The sequence below is a fragment of the Saccopteryx bilineata genome, chromosome 2 (genome assembly GCF_036850765.1).
Source record: "Saccopteryx bilineata isolate mSacBil1 chromosome 2, mSacBil1_pri_phased_curated, whole genome shotgun sequence".
Classification (NCBI taxonomy): Eukaryota; Metazoa; Chordata; class Mammalia; order Chiroptera; family Emballonuridae; genus Saccopteryx; species Saccopteryx bilineata.
The window spans coordinates 349700097-349720202 of NC_089491.1; the positions used below are offsets into that span (position 1 = coordinate 349700097).

At 51.1% G+C, this 20106-nt stretch overlaps 1 protein-coding gene and 1 non-coding gene across 2 annotated transcripts; one reads left to right on the forward strand and one right to left on the reverse strand.

The window, feature by feature from the left end:
• The first annotated feature begins 3439 nt into the window (after window positions 1-3439).
• On the forward strand, window positions 3440-3515 carry TRNAS-GGA (transfer RNA serine (anticodon GGA)). Its single transcript has one exon. It is a non-coding gene; the product is annotated as a tRNA-Ser (tRNA).
• Window positions 3516-12961: 9446 nt separating this feature from the next.
• On the reverse strand, window positions 12962-14980 carry SPPL2C (signal peptide peptidase like 2C). The gene has a single exon (XM_066255323.1). It carries the CDS (start codon window positions 14978-14980, stop codon window positions 12962-12964), a length of 2019 nt encoding a protein of 672 aa, XP_066111420.1.
• Window positions 14981-20106: the final 5126 nt, after the last annotated feature.

The following is a 20106-nucleotide window of genomic DNA, read 5'->3' on the forward strand; positions in this document are numbered from 1 at the left end:
ATAGGAGAAGCACCCATTTGCTTCTCAACCCGCCCCCCTCCTCCTTCCTCTTTGTCTCTCTCTTCCCCTCCCGCAGCCAAGGCTCCATTGGAGCAAAGATGGCCCGGGCGCTGGGGATGGCTCCTTGGCCTCTGCCCCAGGCGCTAGAGTGGCTCTGGTCACGGCAGAGCGACGCCCCGGAGGGGCAGAGCATCGCCCCTGGTGGGCAGAGCGTCGCCCCTGGTGGGCGTGCCGGGTGGATCCCGGTCGGGCACATGTGGGAGTCTGTCTGACTGTCTCTTCCAGTTTCCAGTTTCAGAAAAATACAAAAAAAAAAAAAAAAATTGATTGATTTTTAGAGAGACTGGGGAAGGGAGATAGAGAGACAGAAGCACTTATTTATTGTTCCACCTAGTTGTGCATTCATTGGTTACTTCCTGTATGTGCCCTGACCAGGTACCAAACCTGCAACCTTGGTGTTTCAGGATGATGCTCTAACCAACTGAGCTAACTGGCCAGGGCCTGTGCTTTTTCTTTCACCAGTGAGATTACCCTTTACATTTTTCTTCATGTGGATCTATTGCATTCTTTTTACCTGCCACATAGCCTTTCCTGGTTAGATACACTATGTCACTCAGCCTTTCCTGTGCTGGTGCATGTCCTGTTTGGGCTGCTGCTTATTGCAATTTAAGTTGCTGCTGCTTATTGCAATACAGTTATTGGATATAAGTGAAAGGACTTTGGTAGGGTAGGTACCAAGCCGTGGAATTCAGGTTAAAGGGCACACACCATGAAATTGTAATCCATACTGCCAAAGTGCTCTTTAGAAAGGGGGCTTGGGCCCTGGCCGGTTGGCTCAGTGATAGAGCGTCGGCCTGGCATGCGGGAGTCCCAGGTTCGATTCCCGGCCAGGGCACACAGGAGAAGTGCCCATCTGCTTCTCCACCCCTCCCCCTCTCCTTCCTCTCTGTCTCTCTCTTCCCCTCCCACAGCCAAGGCTCCATTGGAGCAGAGTTGGCCTGGGCCCTGAGGACAGCTCTATGGCCTCTGCCTCAGGCGCTAGAATGGCTCAGATTGTGGCAGAGCGACGCCCCAGATGGGCAGAGCATCGCCCCCTGGTGGGCATGCGGGGTGGATCCTGGTCGGGCGCATGCAGGAGTCTGTCTGACTGCCTCCCCGTTTCCAACTTCAGAAAAATACAAAAGAAAAAAAAATAGAAAGGGGGCTTAGTATCACCCTTCTATTCTCAGCAACACCATTTCTAATGCTGGATCTCATTAATCTTTATAATTCTTGCCACTCTGTTGGCAAGTGATAATCACTCTGTTGGCTTCTGTTACGATTGTTGTAGTAATTGTTTACTTTTCTGTTTTGTAATAAGTTTAGGCTAACAGAAAAGTTGTGAAAATACAAAATCCTCATAGACCCTTCGCCCAGCTCCTCCTAAAATTAGCATCTTACCAAACCATGACATAGGGATCAAACCCGAGACATTGACATCGGTATAATGCTCCTAACTAAATTGCAAACTTTATTCAAATGTCACCGATTTTCCCATTTGAGTTCTGGAGCTTTCAAGTTTTGTTTCCCTAGTTACTAAAAGAGATTGAACATCTTTTCAAATGTTTGTTGGCCATCTGTGTTCCTTCTGTAAAATGCCTGTTCAAATTCTTTGCCCACCCCCACCCCCGGATTATTTGTCTTTTTCTAATGGTTTGAGAGGTTCATTATTTTAGAACTCTCTCAATCTCACATTGCCAAGCTGGGCGGAAAATGCAAGTCTAACCTATTTGCCTATTTCCACCACAAATGCCGGTCTTGGGTTCTCCAGCCCCTCAGTGACCTCTTCCTCCATTGGTGCATGCTTAGTGGTCCCCAGCGGGCAGAGAGCACGTTCTTGTCAGCCCCTGTGAGAGAAGCACAGTGGGGCCAGGGTTGCTACTTCTCATTTCACTCATCATCGCTGGGCTAACAACGTTAAAGGCCATCTGGAATGGGCCTTTCTGCACACCAGCTTGCTTTCTGGAAAGTCTTGTCACCCTTGGCCCTGAGACAGGCTGCACAGAAAACTGGCTGTGGAGGCCCAGGAATGCACCATTTGGCCAACTGTGCCCTCCTCAATTGCTGTTCTGGCAACTGTAAAACCTCCTGCAGTAGCAGAAGGGAGGCTGCGGAAGGGAGCGCATATGCATCTTGAGAGCTTCTGGAGGCTGTGCAAATCCCAGAACGCTGTCCAGGGTGCTCAGACCCTCTCTCAACGCACTCTCTCTTCCTCCAGCCCCGCTCCAGAAATTGACAGGAGAAAGCAAGCAGGGGGATACCCTCGGGGGTGGAGGCGGGGAGCAGAGGCCATGCCCCTCTTGGCTGCTCTGGTCTCCCCCAACCGTCGGTTCCTTGAGCAGAGGGGCCGTGCCTTGTTTCTTGGATGTTCTTCTCTAATAATCTTGCCATCTGTAGTTACTCCAGACCAGGATGAGAATGGGGTGGGGATACCATTGGTCCCAAATGTTTGACGGAGAGGGTGGATAAGTTTGTTGAATGAGGGTGGCCCCCCAAAATTTATGTTCACTCAGAACCTGTGGATGTGACCTTATTTGGGGAAAGGGTCTTTGCAGATGTACTTAGTTAAGAACCTCAAAACGAGACCATCCTGGGTTATCAAAGTGGTCCCTAAATCCAACGACAGGTGTACTGATAAAACAAAGGCAGGCGGAGGGAGAGTTGAGATACAGAGAAGAGAAGGCTGTGCAGACAGAGGCAGACAGCGGAGTTAGGAAACCACAAGCCAAGGAATACCCAGAGCCACCCGGAGCTGGGAGAGGGGGTCTTCTCCCCTGGAGCCTCAGAGGGACCACGGCCCTGCTGCCCCCCGAATTCCAGACTTCTGGCCTCCAGACCATAAGAAAATCAACTTTAGTTGTTTTAACCCATCTGCTTCATGGTTGTTCGCTACAGCAGCCACATGACACTGATACAGACAGGAACCAACCGGGGCACCAAAACCCGTAATCCTTAAAGGGAACACCGAAATCATCTTCTCCATTGTTGCCTGAATAAGAAAATGAGGGCCATGGGGAGAGCTGACAGGCCTCTGACCAGTGTCAACAAACCTTGACGTGTGACATTAATAAATGGCAGTTTCTCTTTGCCAGCCCTACCGGTGACAAGTAGAGAACAAGACACTGGCTCTCCATCATGGAAAGAAGATAAGAATTTTACCTGTGGAAAAAAAGAGGGCAGAGGATGGGGCTCTTTTTGAGCACCTGTGTGAAGTGACCATCTAGAACAGGGGTCACCAAACTATGGTCTGTGGGCCTCATGCGGCCCCCTGAGGCCATTTATCCGGCCCTCGCCACACTTCCAGAAGGGGCACCTCTTTCATTCATTGGTGGTCAGTGAGAGGAGCATAGTTCCCATCGAAATACTGGTCAGTTTGTTGATTTAAATTTACTTGTTCTTGGCCCTGGCCGGTTGGCTCAGTGGTAGAGCATCGGCCTGGAGTGCAGAAGTCCCGGGTTCGATTCCCGGCCAGGGCACACAGGAGAAGCGCCCATCTGCTTCTCCACCCCTCCCCCTCTCCTTCCTCTCTGTCTCTCTCTTCCCCTCCCGCAGCGAGGCTCCATTGGAGCAAAGATGGCCTGGGCACTGGGAATGGTTCCTTGGCCTCTGCCCCAGGCGCTAGAGTGGCTCTGGTCGCGGCAGAGCGACGCCCCGGAGGGGCATAGCATCGCCCCCTGGTGGGCAGAGCGTCGCCCTATTGTGGCCGTGCCGGGTGGATCCTGGTTGGGAGCATGTGGGAGTCTGTCTGACTGTCTCTCCCCGTTTCCAGCTTCAGAAAAAAATACAAAAAAAAAATTTACTTGTTCTTTATTTTAAATATTGTATTTGTTCCCGTTTTGTTTTTTTTTTTACTTTAAAATAAGATATGTGCAGTGTGCATAGGGATTTGTTCATAGTTTTTTTTATAGTCCAGCCCTCCAACAGTCTGAGGGACAGTGAACTGGCTCCCTGTGTAAAACGTTTGAGTACCCCTGATCTAGAACCTTCAAAATGTGCATTTCTGATAAGTTCTTGGGTGAGGCTGCTGCCGGATCAGGGAACACTGCAACCCGCTACTCTGTAGAAGCACTTCTGACACATTGATAAGCACGTGAATCATCTAGAAATTCAGATTCTGACAACCCTTGGTAGTATCTGACCTGGCTCTCCCCGCTCCCCATCTCTTAGCCACAGCTGGTCGAACCAGGGATAGAAACCTGATTCACGGGCCCACGGGCTCACCAACAGCCAGTGACAGGGCCTGGAGCTAATAGAATAAGTCTGAGCCAAGTAGATTCTCTCTCTTGAGATTCTGGGTGGTGTCTGCCTAGAGACCATTGCCTGTTGGTGGTGACCCTGGGTGGAGAGGTCATGGTACAGAGTTGGGGCCAGGAGCAGAAAGGGTGTGCAGAGAGGCAGCTGGCTTAGGGAGGGGAGAACAGGAAGCAGATGCAGAGACTATGCAGGCTGGAGAGGCACAGAGGACGGCTTCTGACAACTTTCTAATTCCCAAATCCCATGAGCCTCAACTGGGCTTTTTGCCCTTATGTTCTGAGAAATCCTATCTCCTTCCAATAAGCTCCTCTTTTTGCCTGAGCCGCGTTGAGAAGGTTTTTGTTCTTTGAAGCCTATTTAATACATCTGTGCCTTCCTCCAGTTCCTCCCTACTGTGAGACCCTCTGAGTCAGAAACTGCCTCCTGTTCCAGGACCTTGGACAGGGCCCTGCACTGGGGCTGGAGAGGAGGCTGCAACTTCCGCGGGTATTCCGTGCTTAGGAATTAAGGGATGGAGGGGAGCACCTTCCAAGTAAGGGGAACAGAGGCATGGAGCAAGGATGAGCGTGTGTGGAGGACTACACACACAGAACTCGTCAGAGGTAGAGTTGGCTGGTAGGGAGGGCTGATCATGGATGGCCTCGAACACCAGACTGAGGAGTTGGGGTTGGTTTGACAGGCAGTCGGGAGGCATCGAGGTCTTTTAGCTGGAGGAACACGACCAAGAGTAGTTGTGTTCTTTTCTTTAGCAAAGGATCTAATGGCCCAGGTGAGAGATGATATCTTGAGTTAAGTCTGTAAAGGTGGGAAGGACAAAATGGCTCCCAGAGATTTTCCTGGTGTAGAATTGTCGGAATTGTGGTAACTGGCTGAACTTTGTGCTAAGCCATGAAATGGAGAATATTCCATTAATAAACCAATGTATGGGAAGAAAACTTCAACCTCACTATTAATCAGAAATGTGCAAATTGATAGAGACGCTGCTTTTCATCCAATCAAATCAGCAAAGATGCTGGTGAGAGTGTGATAAAACGGTCCCTTCCATATTTTACAGCATACACAGAGGATCAGTTGACACAAACATGATTTGGAAAATAATTTAGCAAAATAAATAGCCACTTTTAAAGATTTCCATTACCCTGGTTTCCACATGGTAAAATTACTAGATCTTCTCACAGAAAGTGAAAACATGTAGTTGACAGTCCTGTAGAAAACAGACCAAACATACAATGAGACAATATTAAGTTTATGCAGTTATCTCTGCTATGGAGTAATACTGACTCTCCCCAGCAGGAAGGACACACGAGCAGAATAGGAGTAGTGCTGTTTGCCTGCGTCTTTGTTTCGTTTGCTCTGGGAAGTATTTAATTCTGAATTCACAGTGCTGGACACACAGGCAGTCTATGCCAGGGATGCCTGTTGATCTGTGTTTTAGTTTCCTCTTTTAGCTGTTATATAACAAGTTACCACAAACTTGGGGGCTTAAAACAATAGACATTTATTCTCTCACAGCTCATAAGCCTCTGAGCCAAAACCAAGGGGTCAGCAGGCCAGTGCTCTTTCTGGAGGCTCCAGAGGAGAATCCATTCTTGGCCTCTTCCAGCTTCTGGAGGCTGCTGGCAACCCTCGGCCTGTGACCACATGCCCCCAGTCACTGCTTCCATCATCACATTGGTTTCTCCACTTCTGTGTGTAATTCTCTCTGCCTTCCTCTTACAAGAACCCTCATGGTCACATTTAGAACTTACTCAAATAATACTGGATAACCTTCCCACCTCAAGATCTTTTTAACTTAATCACATCTGCAGAGTCTCCCCCCAGCCCCCATATAAGGTAACACTCACAGGTTCCAGGGACTATCATGTGGATTTTTTTTTTTTTTGTATTTTTCTGAAGCTGGAAACGGGGAGAGACAATCAGACAGACTCCCGCATGCGCCCAACCGGGATCCACCTGGCACGTCCACCAGGGGGCGATGCTCTGCCCACCAGGGGGTGATGCTCTGCCCCTCTGGGGCATCGCTCTGTTGCGACCAGAGCCACTCTAGCGCCTGGGGCAGAGGCCAAGGAGCCATCCCCAGCGCCCAGGCCATCTTTGCTCCAATGGAGCCTCTGCTGCGGGAGGGGAAGAGAGAGACAGAGAGGAAGGAGAGGGGGAGGGGTGGAGAAGCAGATGGGCGCTTCTCCTGTGTGCCCTGGCCGGGAATCGAACCTGGGACTTCTGCACGCCAGGCTGACGCTCTACCACTGAGCCAACTGGCCAGGGCAGATGTGGATATCTTTTAGGAAGATATTATCCAATTTATCAAAACTAGCATTAAGGATTGAGGAAGGTAAGTGAAGACCAGATCCACACTGGCTCACAGCCTGCAGAGCGTGGCCTGGAAGAGACCTGGGTGGTACGGGCAAGGGTTCTCAGAAGGGCTGCCTCTCTTGCTTGAGTTCCCTTTATTGTCTGGGTCAGAAACTGAAGGCAGTGGCAAAGCTTTGCCCAGGAGGGGTTTGGAGGGGCCTGAGATTTTGCCCAGAGAAGTTCTTTTGTCTCTGGGACTCAGCAGCCTTCTACTTTAAGAAGATAAAGTATGTAGGGGAAAATTGGGACCTCATGAAACAAACCCATTAAAGGCAACGTTTGTATTCTAGAAAGTGCCTCTTGTTTATGAAGAACTCTCGGGTTAGTTTCCAGGTTCTTGATTGCCTCTGCCTTGTCACTGGCTTGCTGTGTGACCTCAGGAAGGTTGCTTTCCCTCTCTGTTCTGCAGAATTTTGGAAGGACTTTGTCCTCAGTTCTGGAGGGTTCTGAAGGGTCTCTGGAGGCTCACACCTCACACACTGCCACATTCTTCCCCCAAACTTCTATGCTGTTTAAGTCCTTAGGAAGCTGGGGGAAGCTCTTTAAAAGCATGCTCAAAACAGCTTCTTGGAATTTTAGCAGTCCAAGCTTCTCCCAGTAGCAGCCTGATGCCCTTTCCAGCCACTCCTTCAGGGGGGGTCCCATCATCCTAGGTGGGCTCAGGAGTGAGCTGTGAAACCTGGACTCACAGGCCTGGAAGAGCCCTAGAGGCTGAAGGGTGGATTACAGGAAGAGTTCCTACTAAAAATAAATGAAGCGTTTGGGAAGTAAACCAGTGTCGGGCAGGGATTTGTTCACAAACAAAATAAGTAACGGCTGCTATGTGTGAGAAGAGGCATCTATGGACCTACAAGGACAAGGACTTTAGGGTGGGAGGATGATACAGGAGACCCCTCCCCCAGGACTGAGCAGTGCTGGGGTTCTGTGAACCTGTGAACGCTTATTCATGGTGGCCTGATCCTATGGGGTGGGATAAGGGTCAGGCCATGGACCGTCTTCAAACATTACGGACATTCAGTGATACTGTGTTGGGGTTACTTCATTTCGTAAAATAGCAAAATTTTCTCAGACCTTCTCCAGGACAACTCCACCTCCTCACAATCAGCTTCTGAAGGGTTAACCCTGGGACCAGAAAGGGCTTCAGAACCCTGCTGATGGGTAGGTCATTACATATTTTTTGGCTATCACCCTGATTGTATTATAATTATTCCAAAATTCCTAATGGAATACTCCTGTGTGAGCTCGCCTGCTCTTAAATTACAAACCAGCAGGTGGCAGCACAGGAGCGCTTAAACTTCAGGGCTCCGGGAAAAAAACAGGCACAAAACCTTGTTTAGCCTGACCTGTGGTGACGCAGTGGATGGGGCATCAACCCGGAATGCTGAGGTCGCTGGATCAGGGTCCTGGGCTTGCTTGGCCAAGGCACATATGGGAGTTGATGCTTCCTGCTCCTTCCCCTTTCTCTCTCATTCTCTCTCTCTCTCTCTCTCTCTCTCTCTCTCCTCTATCTCTAAAAATGAATAATAATAATAAAAAAAGAAAAACCAAACAAACCCCAAAATCATAGTCAAACTGCAGAGGGACCCATTTTCCTGATTCTGCAGCAGTGACGACCCTGGTTAGCCTCCAGGCACCCAGCCACACACATCACATCCCAGTGGGCACGGGAAGGGAAGATCAAGGGAAGAGGATGAATCCACCTCTGGGAGCTCAACCCTGAGGAAATGAAAACTAATTTGGGAAAGATGACATTTAGGGGGATGCCAAGTTCTGGGCATCATATCATGGGATAACATGCATACCTAACCTGTTAGTGCTTGACAAATGTTAGCTGTTTATACACATCTCACCTCATTTTATCCTTGCCACAAACCCACAGGTAAGTCTTGTCTCATTTTACAGATAAGGATATTGAGACTAGACTCTGAGGGGTGGCCGCAGTGTCAAGTACATAGCAACACAGGCACTGAATCCAGGACTCAGCAGCTCAGAGTCCAGCTGTGTCTCCTGAGCTTGCTGCGATGCTTGATGCTGAATCAGACTTGGTGAACAACATACACAGCTACTCGGGGAGAGTGGCAGGCTGTACCTACCGAGGGGCACAGGCAAAGGAGTGGGTAGATGCAGTTTTCCTGGGGAGCCAACTGTTGCAGACCAGGGTGTACAGAGGGGAGGGGATTGATGAGGGAGCTGACCCAGCTGCTGGGCTGGGAGGCCGAAGAACAGAGTTGCTCTATTTCTGCTGTCTCATTGCTGTGTGACAGTGGGCACGTCCTGGCCCTCTCTGGGCTTTCCTTTCCTCAGTTGTGTATTAGAGCAACTCATGGGTCCTTGTTGGTTCTCACTGTCCAGGGAATCCAAAGTACCAAATTCTTCATTAACTACCTCCCCAAAACAAACAAAAACCAAAAAAACAAGCTGTGACTATTTTGTTCATGGGTCTTGCTGAGATGAAATAAGGCCACAAAGAGAATTCTTGGGCAGCCTGAGCAAAGCACAGCCCAGAGCTGGTGCTGGGCCACCTGGAGCCCTGGCCAGGGCCTTGGGGAGTCTATTCCTGCCCTGGCCCCATCATAGGTTTCACCTGTCACAGGTAGGGCTTTTCAGGAAGCAGACACTGAGATAGAGTTCAGAGCGTGAAAGAATAGAAGGAGGAAGCAGGTGAGGGCAGCGGGAGCCATCAGACTGGGATGCAGGCCTGTGCCATCTCTGCCAGCCCAGTGGGCTGGGAGCGAAGACTGAGAAGGCGCTGGGGGAGATGCCAGATCCTGGCACTGCTGTCTGGCTTCATCACTAGCTGGCCCTCCATGTCCCCCACCTGCCCGAAGAGTGGCTTGGGCTGAAAAGCTAAGAGGGTCCCTGGAGGAGGCTGTTGGCCAGCCAACCCCTTCAAAGGGGGCTCTGAGTTGTGTCTCAGGGTCTGTCCCCCCCCCAGAAAAGGGTTATCCTGCCCTCCAGGGAAGGGAGTCCAAGCATCAGCACCCCCACTTCCATAGGCCCAGGATAGGCTTGGAGGGGAAGGGCAGGATCTAAAGGGAATAGCAGCAAAGGTCAGAGCCCAGGGGTGTGTGTGTGTGTGTGTGTGTGTGTAGGGTTTGCACAGGTATGTGGGCATGTTCAGTATATATGCGTTTGGGCATGAATGTGTACATGCATGTGTACAGGGTGTGAAGGTGCATGTGTGTGTATGCATGTATGCCTGAGGGTTCAGTATGGACGTGGGTATACACACACATGTGAAGTACCTTATGTTCCTCTGGCATTCAGGTGAGGGCTGCTAGTTCTAGGTACCTCTGACAAGTGGCACCTTTGTCCAGCCACGTGGGTTTGGCCCTGTCCTTGGGAAGGGGACTGGTAAAGTGAGGCTGAGCCTGACCAAGCCAGGCTCTGGGGTCAAGGCAGGCACAGGGGGACTTTGGGTCATCACAGAACAGCAGCAGCAGCAGAACTCCACGAATTCTGGAGCCCGCTCAGCTCCTCTCCAGGGGTTTTAACACTGACTACAACGTCCTGAGGAAGGTCATGCTATTCTCCCCATTTTATAGAGAAGTGTTCTCTGAATGGGTGCCTCTGTTGGGTAGAGCAGGAAGGACAGAGTTGGACTTCCCCTTCTCTAAATGCGTGGCATCCAGACATGGACAGGCCAGGACCCTGCCCTGAAGAATCCTCTTCATGGTGGCAGGCATTGACTCCGCTGTAGGCAGCTCCAGTCCAGGGTTCTCAGGGACACCCTGACTGCAAATTCCTGGGAGAGATGAGTTTCCTTGTCCCCCAGTCTGGGGGAGTGAAGGGGTGCCTCTGTTCAACCCTGCCCCGAGTCTAGTGGACGGGTATAGCCAGCCCCTGGCAGGCACAGTGACGTAAATCGGCAGTGGGGAGGCGGCCTGGGATGGGGACGAGCCAAGGCCTGCGGAGGCCCCTCTGTCTAGGCCAGATGGCCTCTGGCTCCAGGAGGAGAGGCTGTCAACACCTTCAGTCAGGGGCCTGGCCCTGGCTCCTCATGCTGCCCTTGTTCTGCCTAGGCCTTCAGGAGCTGTTTGCTGAGGGGAACAGCAAATGGGGCTTCCTTTCTCTCTTTTTTTTTTCTTTCATACTTTTTTTTTCTTTTCTTTTTCTTTTTGGAGAGAGAGAGAGATAAGCATCAACTCGTTGTTCTACTTAGTTGTGCCATTGATTGCTTCTCATACATGCCCTGACTGGGGCTCAAACCAGTGACCTCAGGGGTCGAGTTGGCTCCCTCAGGATTGAGCCAGGGATCAAGCCAGTGACTCTGGGGCCTCAGGGCTCCAGGATGATATTCTATCCATTGCACCACTGGCCAGAGCAAGTGGGGCTTTATTTAAGATGCCTATTACCTGAATGCCCATTAGCCCCCTAGCTCTCCACCCCCAAAGCCCAGCCCATCGCCTTAGAGTCACATCTCTGCACTGACCAAGGCCCTGCAGGATCTGGGCACCTTACCTCATGGTGCCCCTCTTCCTCTCTGGTTCAAGATGGATTAATTTCTCATCCATTCATTTCTCCAACAAGCATAAATTGAGCATCTACTACATACCAGGCCTTGTTCTAGGCCCTGAAACTACTCAGTTGAACAAGACAGAGTGGTCTTTGCACTCATGAAGCTGCCACTCGGCTAGGGGAGACGAGAAAACTAGAAAACAGTGTGTGCAGTAACATAATTGAGGTTGGAGACTAGTTTAGAAAGGATCATCAAGGAAAGCCTCCCAGAGGAGGGGGCATTTGAGCTAGGACTGGGGGAAGAGGGCTGGCCAGGCCCAATTCTGGGGGTAGGAGGAGGGCAAAGCTCCAGGGAGAGGAGCCATCCCATGGAAGGGCCCTGTGGGAGAACACAGGTTGGTGGGTCTGCTGTCCACTCCGTGGGGATGGTAGGGGCAGGCATGTGAGCATGGAGGGGAGTGGAGGAAGTCGGGGCCAGAGCTGAAGGCCTTGCAGGAGCTGGGTTTGAATCTTTAGGCTTTCACAAAGGGTAACAATAGAAATAGAGTTAAATGAGCTCTTCATAGAGCTCATTCTGCATGCAATCACCTTACATAAACCAGCTCGTTTAAACCTTACCAAAACCCTATGGTGGGTTCTATTATGTATTATTCCATTTTATAGATAAAGAAACCGAGGCACTGAGAAGTAAAGTCATTTGCTTAATGACACAGAACAGGTCAGTAGTAGAGCAGGAACTTTCAGTGGGCAGCTGGCTCTAGAACCCTAACTACTTACCACATACTACCCCACGGGATGTACCCTCACCTCCAACATAGCCTTCCCTCAACACATAAACATACCATAGGGCCTAGAAACCTGTGCGGTCCTCACAGGTCATTTTGTCCACGCCCTTCTCTTCAGGTGGACATGGTATTATAAGTTCCATTTGAAGATGAGACTACTGAGACCCAAAAGGGTTAACACACCTGTCTATTTTCCAGAGTTAATGAAGGAAGCACGGGAAATAGAGTTGTGGTCTCCTAAATTCTTCCACTCCAGCTCTAATCCCTCTCCCTCCCACTTTAAGACAATTCTCAGGTGTTTTTTGTCTGTTTTCCACCCCCACCCCCCAGCTAGACAGCACCCTCCCTCGGTGCTCATCACGGGGTAATGCACACAGCAGGGCACACCCAGTGCCTGTGCAGGAACGCCTGGGTGTGGTGCTGCTGTCCAGGGCATCTTGAGCAGGGATGTTTAGAAGAAGAAGAAAAAACAGAATGTGAACTGACACTTGAAGGATGATGAGGGATGTTTTAGTGAGCCAGGGAGATGGGTTGGGGGATTTGTCTTGAAAAGGAAGGTCATCCCAGCCAGAAGGAACAGCATATGCAAAAAGAGAGGGAGAGGACCTGGCAAGATCAAGCAACAGTAATAGTTCAGTTGGACCTGAGCACAAAGCACAGCTGGGCAATGAAGCTGGGATGGAGCGATAGGGTCCAGATGGGGCCTGTCTGCCGGGTAAGGAACGGCTGCTCTGGCTTGGAGGTGGGTGCTGGGAGGCAGGGAGAGAAGAACTCACTGGAAAGCCCTGGAAGAAAATCTTGACCTTGCTGAGCAGCTTTGTGCAAGTCATGTGCCCTCTCTGAGCCTCAGTTCCCCCCTCTGCATGATTTAGGGTGATGCCTATCCTAAGGACCTTCATGGACTTATCCCATGGGCCCTGCATGGACTTGTTCCACGCTGCCGCTTTCTTACTGTCCTAACAAACAAAGAGGCCCTGGAATATCTTTAATGCTCCGATTTCTTTTCTGCCAGGTATGCCTTCGCTTTGCGATAGTCTGCCAGCCCTTCTGGAGGTATGTGTCCCAGGGCTGGTTCACAAGGGCGCTGGGCTTGACATGCTTTTCTTTACCTTCAAACCCTTCCTTCTGTGTAGCTCCATCCAGGGCAGGTCAGCATTCAGCGCCTGGGCCTGGGCCTGGGCCAGCTCTGAGGGTGATGGTGTCAGTGGCATCAGCTCCTCCAAGGCCCTGGAGGAGGTATGGGGTAGTTCATCAGGGTCCAGGCTGGCATCACTCCAGCCCTCAGAGCTGTCACTGTAACCAGCCAGACTGGTGGCTTCACCTTCAGATATGGTGACAATCCTGGTGGTGTCCTCCCTGAAGTTGCTCTCTAAGTCCCCTGACGAATGGTTGGTGGCCCCCTCTGACTTGCTGGCTACGTGGACATCTGCTGTGTCCTCCTGCTGATGCTTGGAGCCAACTGAATGGACACCATGGAGCCCTGCCATGGGCTGGGCAGGTTTCTTGGCTCTGCCCTGCCCGGTCCAGAAGAGGGTGAGCTCTTGGCGGCAGGTGGCCACAGCCAGGCTGGTGAGCAGGGTGCTGGACAACAGGTAGAGCAGGGCAGGCTGTCCCATCTGCATGAGGACCATGGCGGCAAAAGTGGCCAGCAAGCCCATGGCATAGGCCACAGTGCAGGCCACGAAGTAGACCTGGCGTGAGTGCATCTGCACATCAAAGCGATGGCAATAGGCAACCAAGAACCCTGGGACTACGATGTCACCAAAGCCGAGGATGGAAAAGGGCCGGTCACACAGGGTCAAGGCTGAGAAGCCCAGCCGGGGCACTTTGAGCACCATGGGCAGCCTCTCGTGGCTCAAGGAATCTGCTGGGCCTAAGGCTACCTCCACCATGATGCTCTCACCAGTCCTACTGAGGAGGGGTGTGATGAAGACAAAGAATACATCAAAGGCCAGCAGGGCCAGCAGGAAGGAGGTACAGTTCTTGAGCTTGGGCAGCCGCACGCGCCGCAGAACGAAAAGGCAGTAGGCCACGCCCAGCGCGTCCTGCAGGAGCCACGCCCAGCTGTCCTCGTTGCGGTGGGCGACCCAGAAGACAGTCACTGCTGTGCACAGGCCGGCCAGCAGCAGCAGAGGCAGCTGCAGACAGGCCTGGCAGCCAGGCAGGGGCCACTGGTATTGCTGCAGTGGCAGGTAGGGCACCAGGGGGGCCATGCAGCTGTAGAGGCTGGTGCCCGCGCCCAGGCTGAAGATGGCAATCATGACGTAGACGAAGCAGTCGTAGAAGAAGTAGAGCAGCAGCATGATGGAGCAGGACATGGTAACCACTGCGCCTGTCATGGCTGGTGTGAAGTCCACGGGTGCGTCCTCCTCTTCTTCCTCTTGTACCCCCTGGGCTGCCGCTGCTTCCTGTTGATTTTGTCCCCCGGACCCCCCTCCTCCTCGGGCTCGGCGCCGCTGTAGCCGATCAGCTTCGGTCAGGCCGGCCCAGTAGCCACCCACGGCCACGGTGCCTATGGCCAGGATGAAGATGACCAGCATGTTGTAGTCGAGGATGGGCTCTGGAGGCGCATACAAGGCCACGCGGACCATGGCGCCGTGGTGAGTGTGGCTGAGGATGTCGAGCATGTCAGAGTATCGGAGCATGGCCACGGGGATGCTGAGGTCTGGCAGAGGCTTGCGGGGCTCCTGGGACGCTGGGGAGGTATCTGACCACTGTTGGCTGCTGATTCGGCTCACGATGAGCAGCCCGTGGGCACCTTGGCCCTGAGCCAGCCAGCCCTTAGCATAGAAGCTGCAGTTGCCCCTCATGACCATGGCAGTGGTCTGGCAGAGGGGCTGTTGGCTGGGGCAGCTGGGCTGGGCCGGGTGGGAGGCACCCTTGCCAGGGCACCAAGCTGCTGAGGTGCCATCATACAGGGTCAGGAGTGGGGCGTGGTGCAGTTCCCGGGGCAGAGTGACATAATCCGAGCTGAATAACATGCAGTAGTCCTTGCTCCAATTCTGGGACACCATGTGGGCCACGCCATACTCCCATCGGGCCACTGCTCTGGCAAGAAGGAGGGGGAGGAGGAGGAAACCCAGGCACGCCATCTTCCTTAGCAACCCAACGTGACAGCTACTCACAGCCCAGGTCCCTCTGCTGGGGGTGGGTGTGGCCCTCTGTCACAGAGCAGCATGGGCTCCCATCCCAGAAAAAAGGGCCACACCTACCTAGTCATAAAGCTGTGTCACTGGGGTCCAGGACACTGTTATTAAAAGCAGAGTCCCTCTCCGGATCCTGTCCCCAACACTGCCTCTGTGTAGAGGGGTCATTGGGTCCCTGCCAGCTGGGGCTGAGCCAGGTAATTTAAAATAAGATGTGGGAGGATGGAGTTGAGGATCCCAGACAGGATTCGGGACCCACTTTAGCCTCTTACCTGCTGGCTGACCCATGCAGCTACCTCTCCTCTCTGCACCTGTTTCTTTAGCTGCAAAGAAATGAGGACATTGAATCAGAGAGTTTCTGATGTCCTGGGAGCCTTGACCTCCAGGATATCGTGCAGTTTGTCAAACTCCTACTAAGTGCCAGGTCCTTGATCTGTCCTCATTGTGTCCCAGCAAGGAGGCATTACCCACCCAGCCTTCTCCTGTGAGCTACCCTTCAAATCCATGCCCCTTTCTACAGGTAAGTGACCGGAATTTTATCACCAGTCTCTCTTGGAGTTAGGAATAGTCACATAGCCATTTCTTGCTAATGGAAATGAGTAGAAATAATGTGAGCCCTTCAGAGGCCTCCACAGAAACTGTGGACTCCTTGTCCATCTCTTTCTTTCTCTCACAAGTCAGTCATGGACAGGAAGGTCATTAACTATGGGTTGGAGGACATTGTTCTAAGGGATGGGGAATAAGGCAGTGGAAGGAACTGGGTCCCTGGATTTCTCCCTGGAGCAGAGGCATGGGATGCTTACTGTGGACAGTGATACATTATCTTCCTTAAGCTATTGGCCTATGGTGGGTCTGTTATATCAACTTAACCTCACCTGAACATCCCCATGTTATGGGTGGGTAAACCTGAGGTTCAGAGAGGCCCACCCCGTAGGCCTCAACTGCAGTCTCCAGATCTAGCTCCTATATTGGACATGTCCCTTAGGCCTTGCCCTGTCCAGGGAGCTGCCTGAGGCCTGCCTGGCTCCCTGAATGCCTGAGGGCTCCTGGCCCTGCAGCTCTGCTCTCTGCTCTCTGCCCCAAAGCCATACATGCTGCTTGTTCTTGTCCTTCAGGCCTGAACTCCATCGATCTCTCCACCACCATGGCCAGGAGGAAATAGCCCCCCTTCCTAACATGTACTGGTCACAACTCAGGATTTACTTTCTTCAAAGCATTTATCACCGTCTTAGGGCATTGCTTGTTTATGTGTCTTCCTGTTTATTTTCTGTCTCCTGCTGGCTGTGTTCCATGAGGACGGGAACCTTGTCTCTTCTCCCCCACTGCTCCTGGGTCCTGGCACAGTAAGTGACACTCAGGAAACACGTGTGGGTGCGTGAGTGAGTGACTGCCTTACAGTGGAAGGGGCGAAGGCACAGGGCAGTAAAGAAACTTTTTTCCAAGGTGACATGTCTGTGGCAGAGACAAGATCCAAACGCAGGCTTCCCCCACTTATAAGACCCGCTTATCCCAGATGAGTGGGACTGGGTGGGCGATGGGGCTATTGAAAAAGTTGATTGAAGAGGGGAATCTTTAAAAAGTTACCTGCATATGCTACACACTGTGTCCGTTCCTTGAGTTGCCTTCACAAATGGTCACGATCTGGGTGGCTTAAAACAGGAGTTTCTTCTCTCGCAGTCTGGAGGCTAGAAGTCTGCTGTGGACTAAGCATTTGTGTGTCCCCTCCCCCGAACTCATAGGTTTGATCCCTAATTCCTGGTGTCATGGTACTGGGAGGCAAGGCCTTTGGGAGTTAATTATGTCATGAATGGGATTGGTGCCCTTATAAGAAGAGACAAGAGAGAGATGATCTCACTATCCACCCTGTGAGGACACGGTAAGAAGGTAGCCATTTGCAAACCAGGAAGCGAGATCTTACCAGGAACTGAATCAGGTGGTACCTTGATCTTGGATTTCCAGAACTGTGAGAAATAAACGCTTGTTGTTTAAGCCACCTAGTCTCTGGTATTTGTTGTAGCAGCCCAAGCACACTAAGAAAAGTCCAAAATTAAGGTGTCAGCAGGGCCATGCTCCCTCTGAGACTCTGGGTAGAAGCTTTCTTTTCTCCTCCTGGGTTCGGTGGTGGCCGGGCAATCCTTGGCTTGTAGCTACATCACTCCAGTCTCTGCCTCTGTTGCACATGGCATTCTCCCTGTGTGTCTTTGCATCTCTTCTCTTCTTCTTTTTTATTTTTATTTTTATTTTTTATTTTATTTTTTTACAGGGACAGAGAGAGAGAGAGTCAGAGAGAGGGATAGAGAGGGACAGACAGACAGGAACGGAGAGAGATGAGAAGCATCAATCATCAGTTTCTCGTTGCGACACCTTAGTTGTTCATTGATTGCTTTCTCATATGTGCCTTGACGGTGGGCCTTCAGCCCACGGTGACCCCTTGCTTGAGCCAGTGACTTTGGGTCTGAGCTGGTGAGCTTTTTTTTTTTTTTTTTGCTCAACCCAGATGAGCTTGTGCTCAAGCTGGCGACCGCGGGGTCTCGAACCTGGGTCTTCCGCGTCCCAGTCCAATGCTCTATCCACTGCGCCACCGCCTGGTCAGGCTTTTTTATTTATTTATTTATTTAATTAAGTGAGAGGCAGGGAGTCAGACAGGCAGATTCCCACATGTGCCTCAACCGGAATCCAGCTGGCAAGCCCCCTACAGGGTGATGCTCTGCCCATCTGGAGCCACTGCTCCACTGCTCGACAATTTAGCTATTTTAGCACCTGAGGCAAGGTCATGGGGCCATCCTCAGTGCCTGGGACCAACTTGCTTGAACCTTTTGATTTATGGCTGTGGGAGGGAAAGAGAGAGAGAGAGAGAGAGAAGGGGGAGGGGTGAAGAAGCAGATGGACGCTTCTGCTGTGTGTCTTGACAGGGAATTGAACCAGGGACTTCCACATTTCCACATGCTGGACTGAAGCTCTACCACCGAGCCAACCAGCCAGGGGTTCTTTTTTTATAAGGAGATCAGTCATATTGGATTAGGACCCATGCGATGACCTTATCTTAACTTGATTACAACTGCAAAGGCCTGACAAAGGTCACATTTACAGATACTGTACTGTGGTTAGGACTCCAATATATCATGTTTGGTAACACAATTCAACCTATAAAACACATTTTATTTTAACTGCCAAGGAGTAAGCATACAGTCACTGGCTGTCCTTAAGGCCTCTCCTTTCGTTATGGGTTCATCCCTTGCAGTTCCAAGTCACGTTTCCTGTGAAATCCACACTGACGGGTCATGGTCTCCACAATCCAGTTTTGGACTCTGCGGTGGAGGGCAAGCTTAAAGGACCTTGCAAAGTGGTTGGCAAGTGGAACCATGTAGACTTTGACAATCTCTTCCCACTCAATTGTTGACATCTGTCTTACCCACACCCAATCTGACAGCTATATTCCTGTATGACTCAGATCGTGTCTTTCAAAACATCCAACTAAGTTTTCATAAGGGAATAAACAGCGCTCATTATTTGTGCATTTCTGTTTCATATAACATTTAATTAGATTGCAAAACAGTAATTACAATGACAACTTAACTGTCAGAAATGCATTAGGGAACAACAACAACAACAAAAACACAACTGTGAGGGTACCCCGGCTGGTGCTGGAAGAGCGGAGGCGGTGCCAGCTGCCCCTTTGGGGGGCACCCGTTGCTAGGGGGGAACTGGGGCTCTGGTCGGGGTCGACGGGGAAGGGATGCGTGGCTGACACCATTCTGACTTGAGTGCAGTGATGTCTAGACAGCGTGCACCTTCTGCACCCGAGCACTCAGACGCTGGGCACAGCAGGGCAAGCCAGCCCTGAGTTCTGTGATAATAAAACCCTTCCTGGCCCCCCAGCTATTGAAGTTCAATCTATTTCCTAGCTGGGGGTCCCTGTATCCACTCAGGGAGTCTTGAATCTTTTAAAAACCAAGGATGAACACACCCACTGGAATGGCTATTATCAAAAACATGGGTCATAACAAGTTTTGACAAAAATGTGGAACGATTGGAATCCTCATACATTGCTGTTAGGAATGTCAAATGGTATAGCCACAGTAGAAACAGTTTGGTGTTTCCTCGAGAACTTAACATAAAGTCACCTGTGAAAGACTGCAAGCTGACAGAGTCCTTGCAGTTTAGATTTTGGGGGGACAGAGGTGTGGGGGACTGGCAGTAAACTGACAGAGTCCTTGCAGTTTAGATTTTGGGGGGACAGAGGTGTGGGGGACTGGCAGTAAACTGACAGAGTCCTTGCAGTTTAGATTTTGGGGGGACAGAGGTGTGGGGGACTGGCAGTAAGCTGACAGGTCCTGGCTGCCCATCCCCCACCTCACTTGCTTAAGTTGCTAAAGGCTAAGCTCTTCCCTACACCTCTGATTGTTTGATTAAGTTGGTAAGGGCAATTTATGTGCCCGTCCCCACCCCTCCATGTTAGCTGTGAGGCTGCTGGTTTCTACTCGTCCCATCTCCCATGTCCCTCGAAGAGACTGGAGGCAGTTTTCTTTTTACCCTTTATTTTGTGAAGTTAAGATGTTATGCATGGTGGAGTGTTTTTTTTTGTTTTTTTTTTGTGTTTTTTTTTTACAGAGACACAGAGAATCAGAGAGAGGGATATATAGGGACAGACGGACAGGAACAGAGAGAGATGAGAAGCATCAATCATTAGTTTTTCATTGTGACTCCTTAGTTGTTCATTGATTGCTCTCTCATATGTGCCTTGACCGTGGGGCCACAGCAGACTGAGTAACCCCTTGCTTGAGCCAGCGACCTTGGGTCCAAGCTGGTGAGCTTTGCTCAAACCAGATGAGCCCACGCTCAAGCTGGTGAACTCAGGGTCTCGAACCTGGGTCCTCTGCATTCTAGTTTGATGTGCTATCCACTGCACCACCGCCTGGTCAGGCGGTGGAGTGGTTTTTGAGCTCTGGGAAGAATTGGTTTGCCTTGGAAATGTGACTTTGTATCAGAGATCTCTTTGATTTGCTAATGGCTTTGCTCCCTGCCCTATAAATAAAGTGTTTTGGGGGTGGAGACTCACTCTTGCAAGCCAT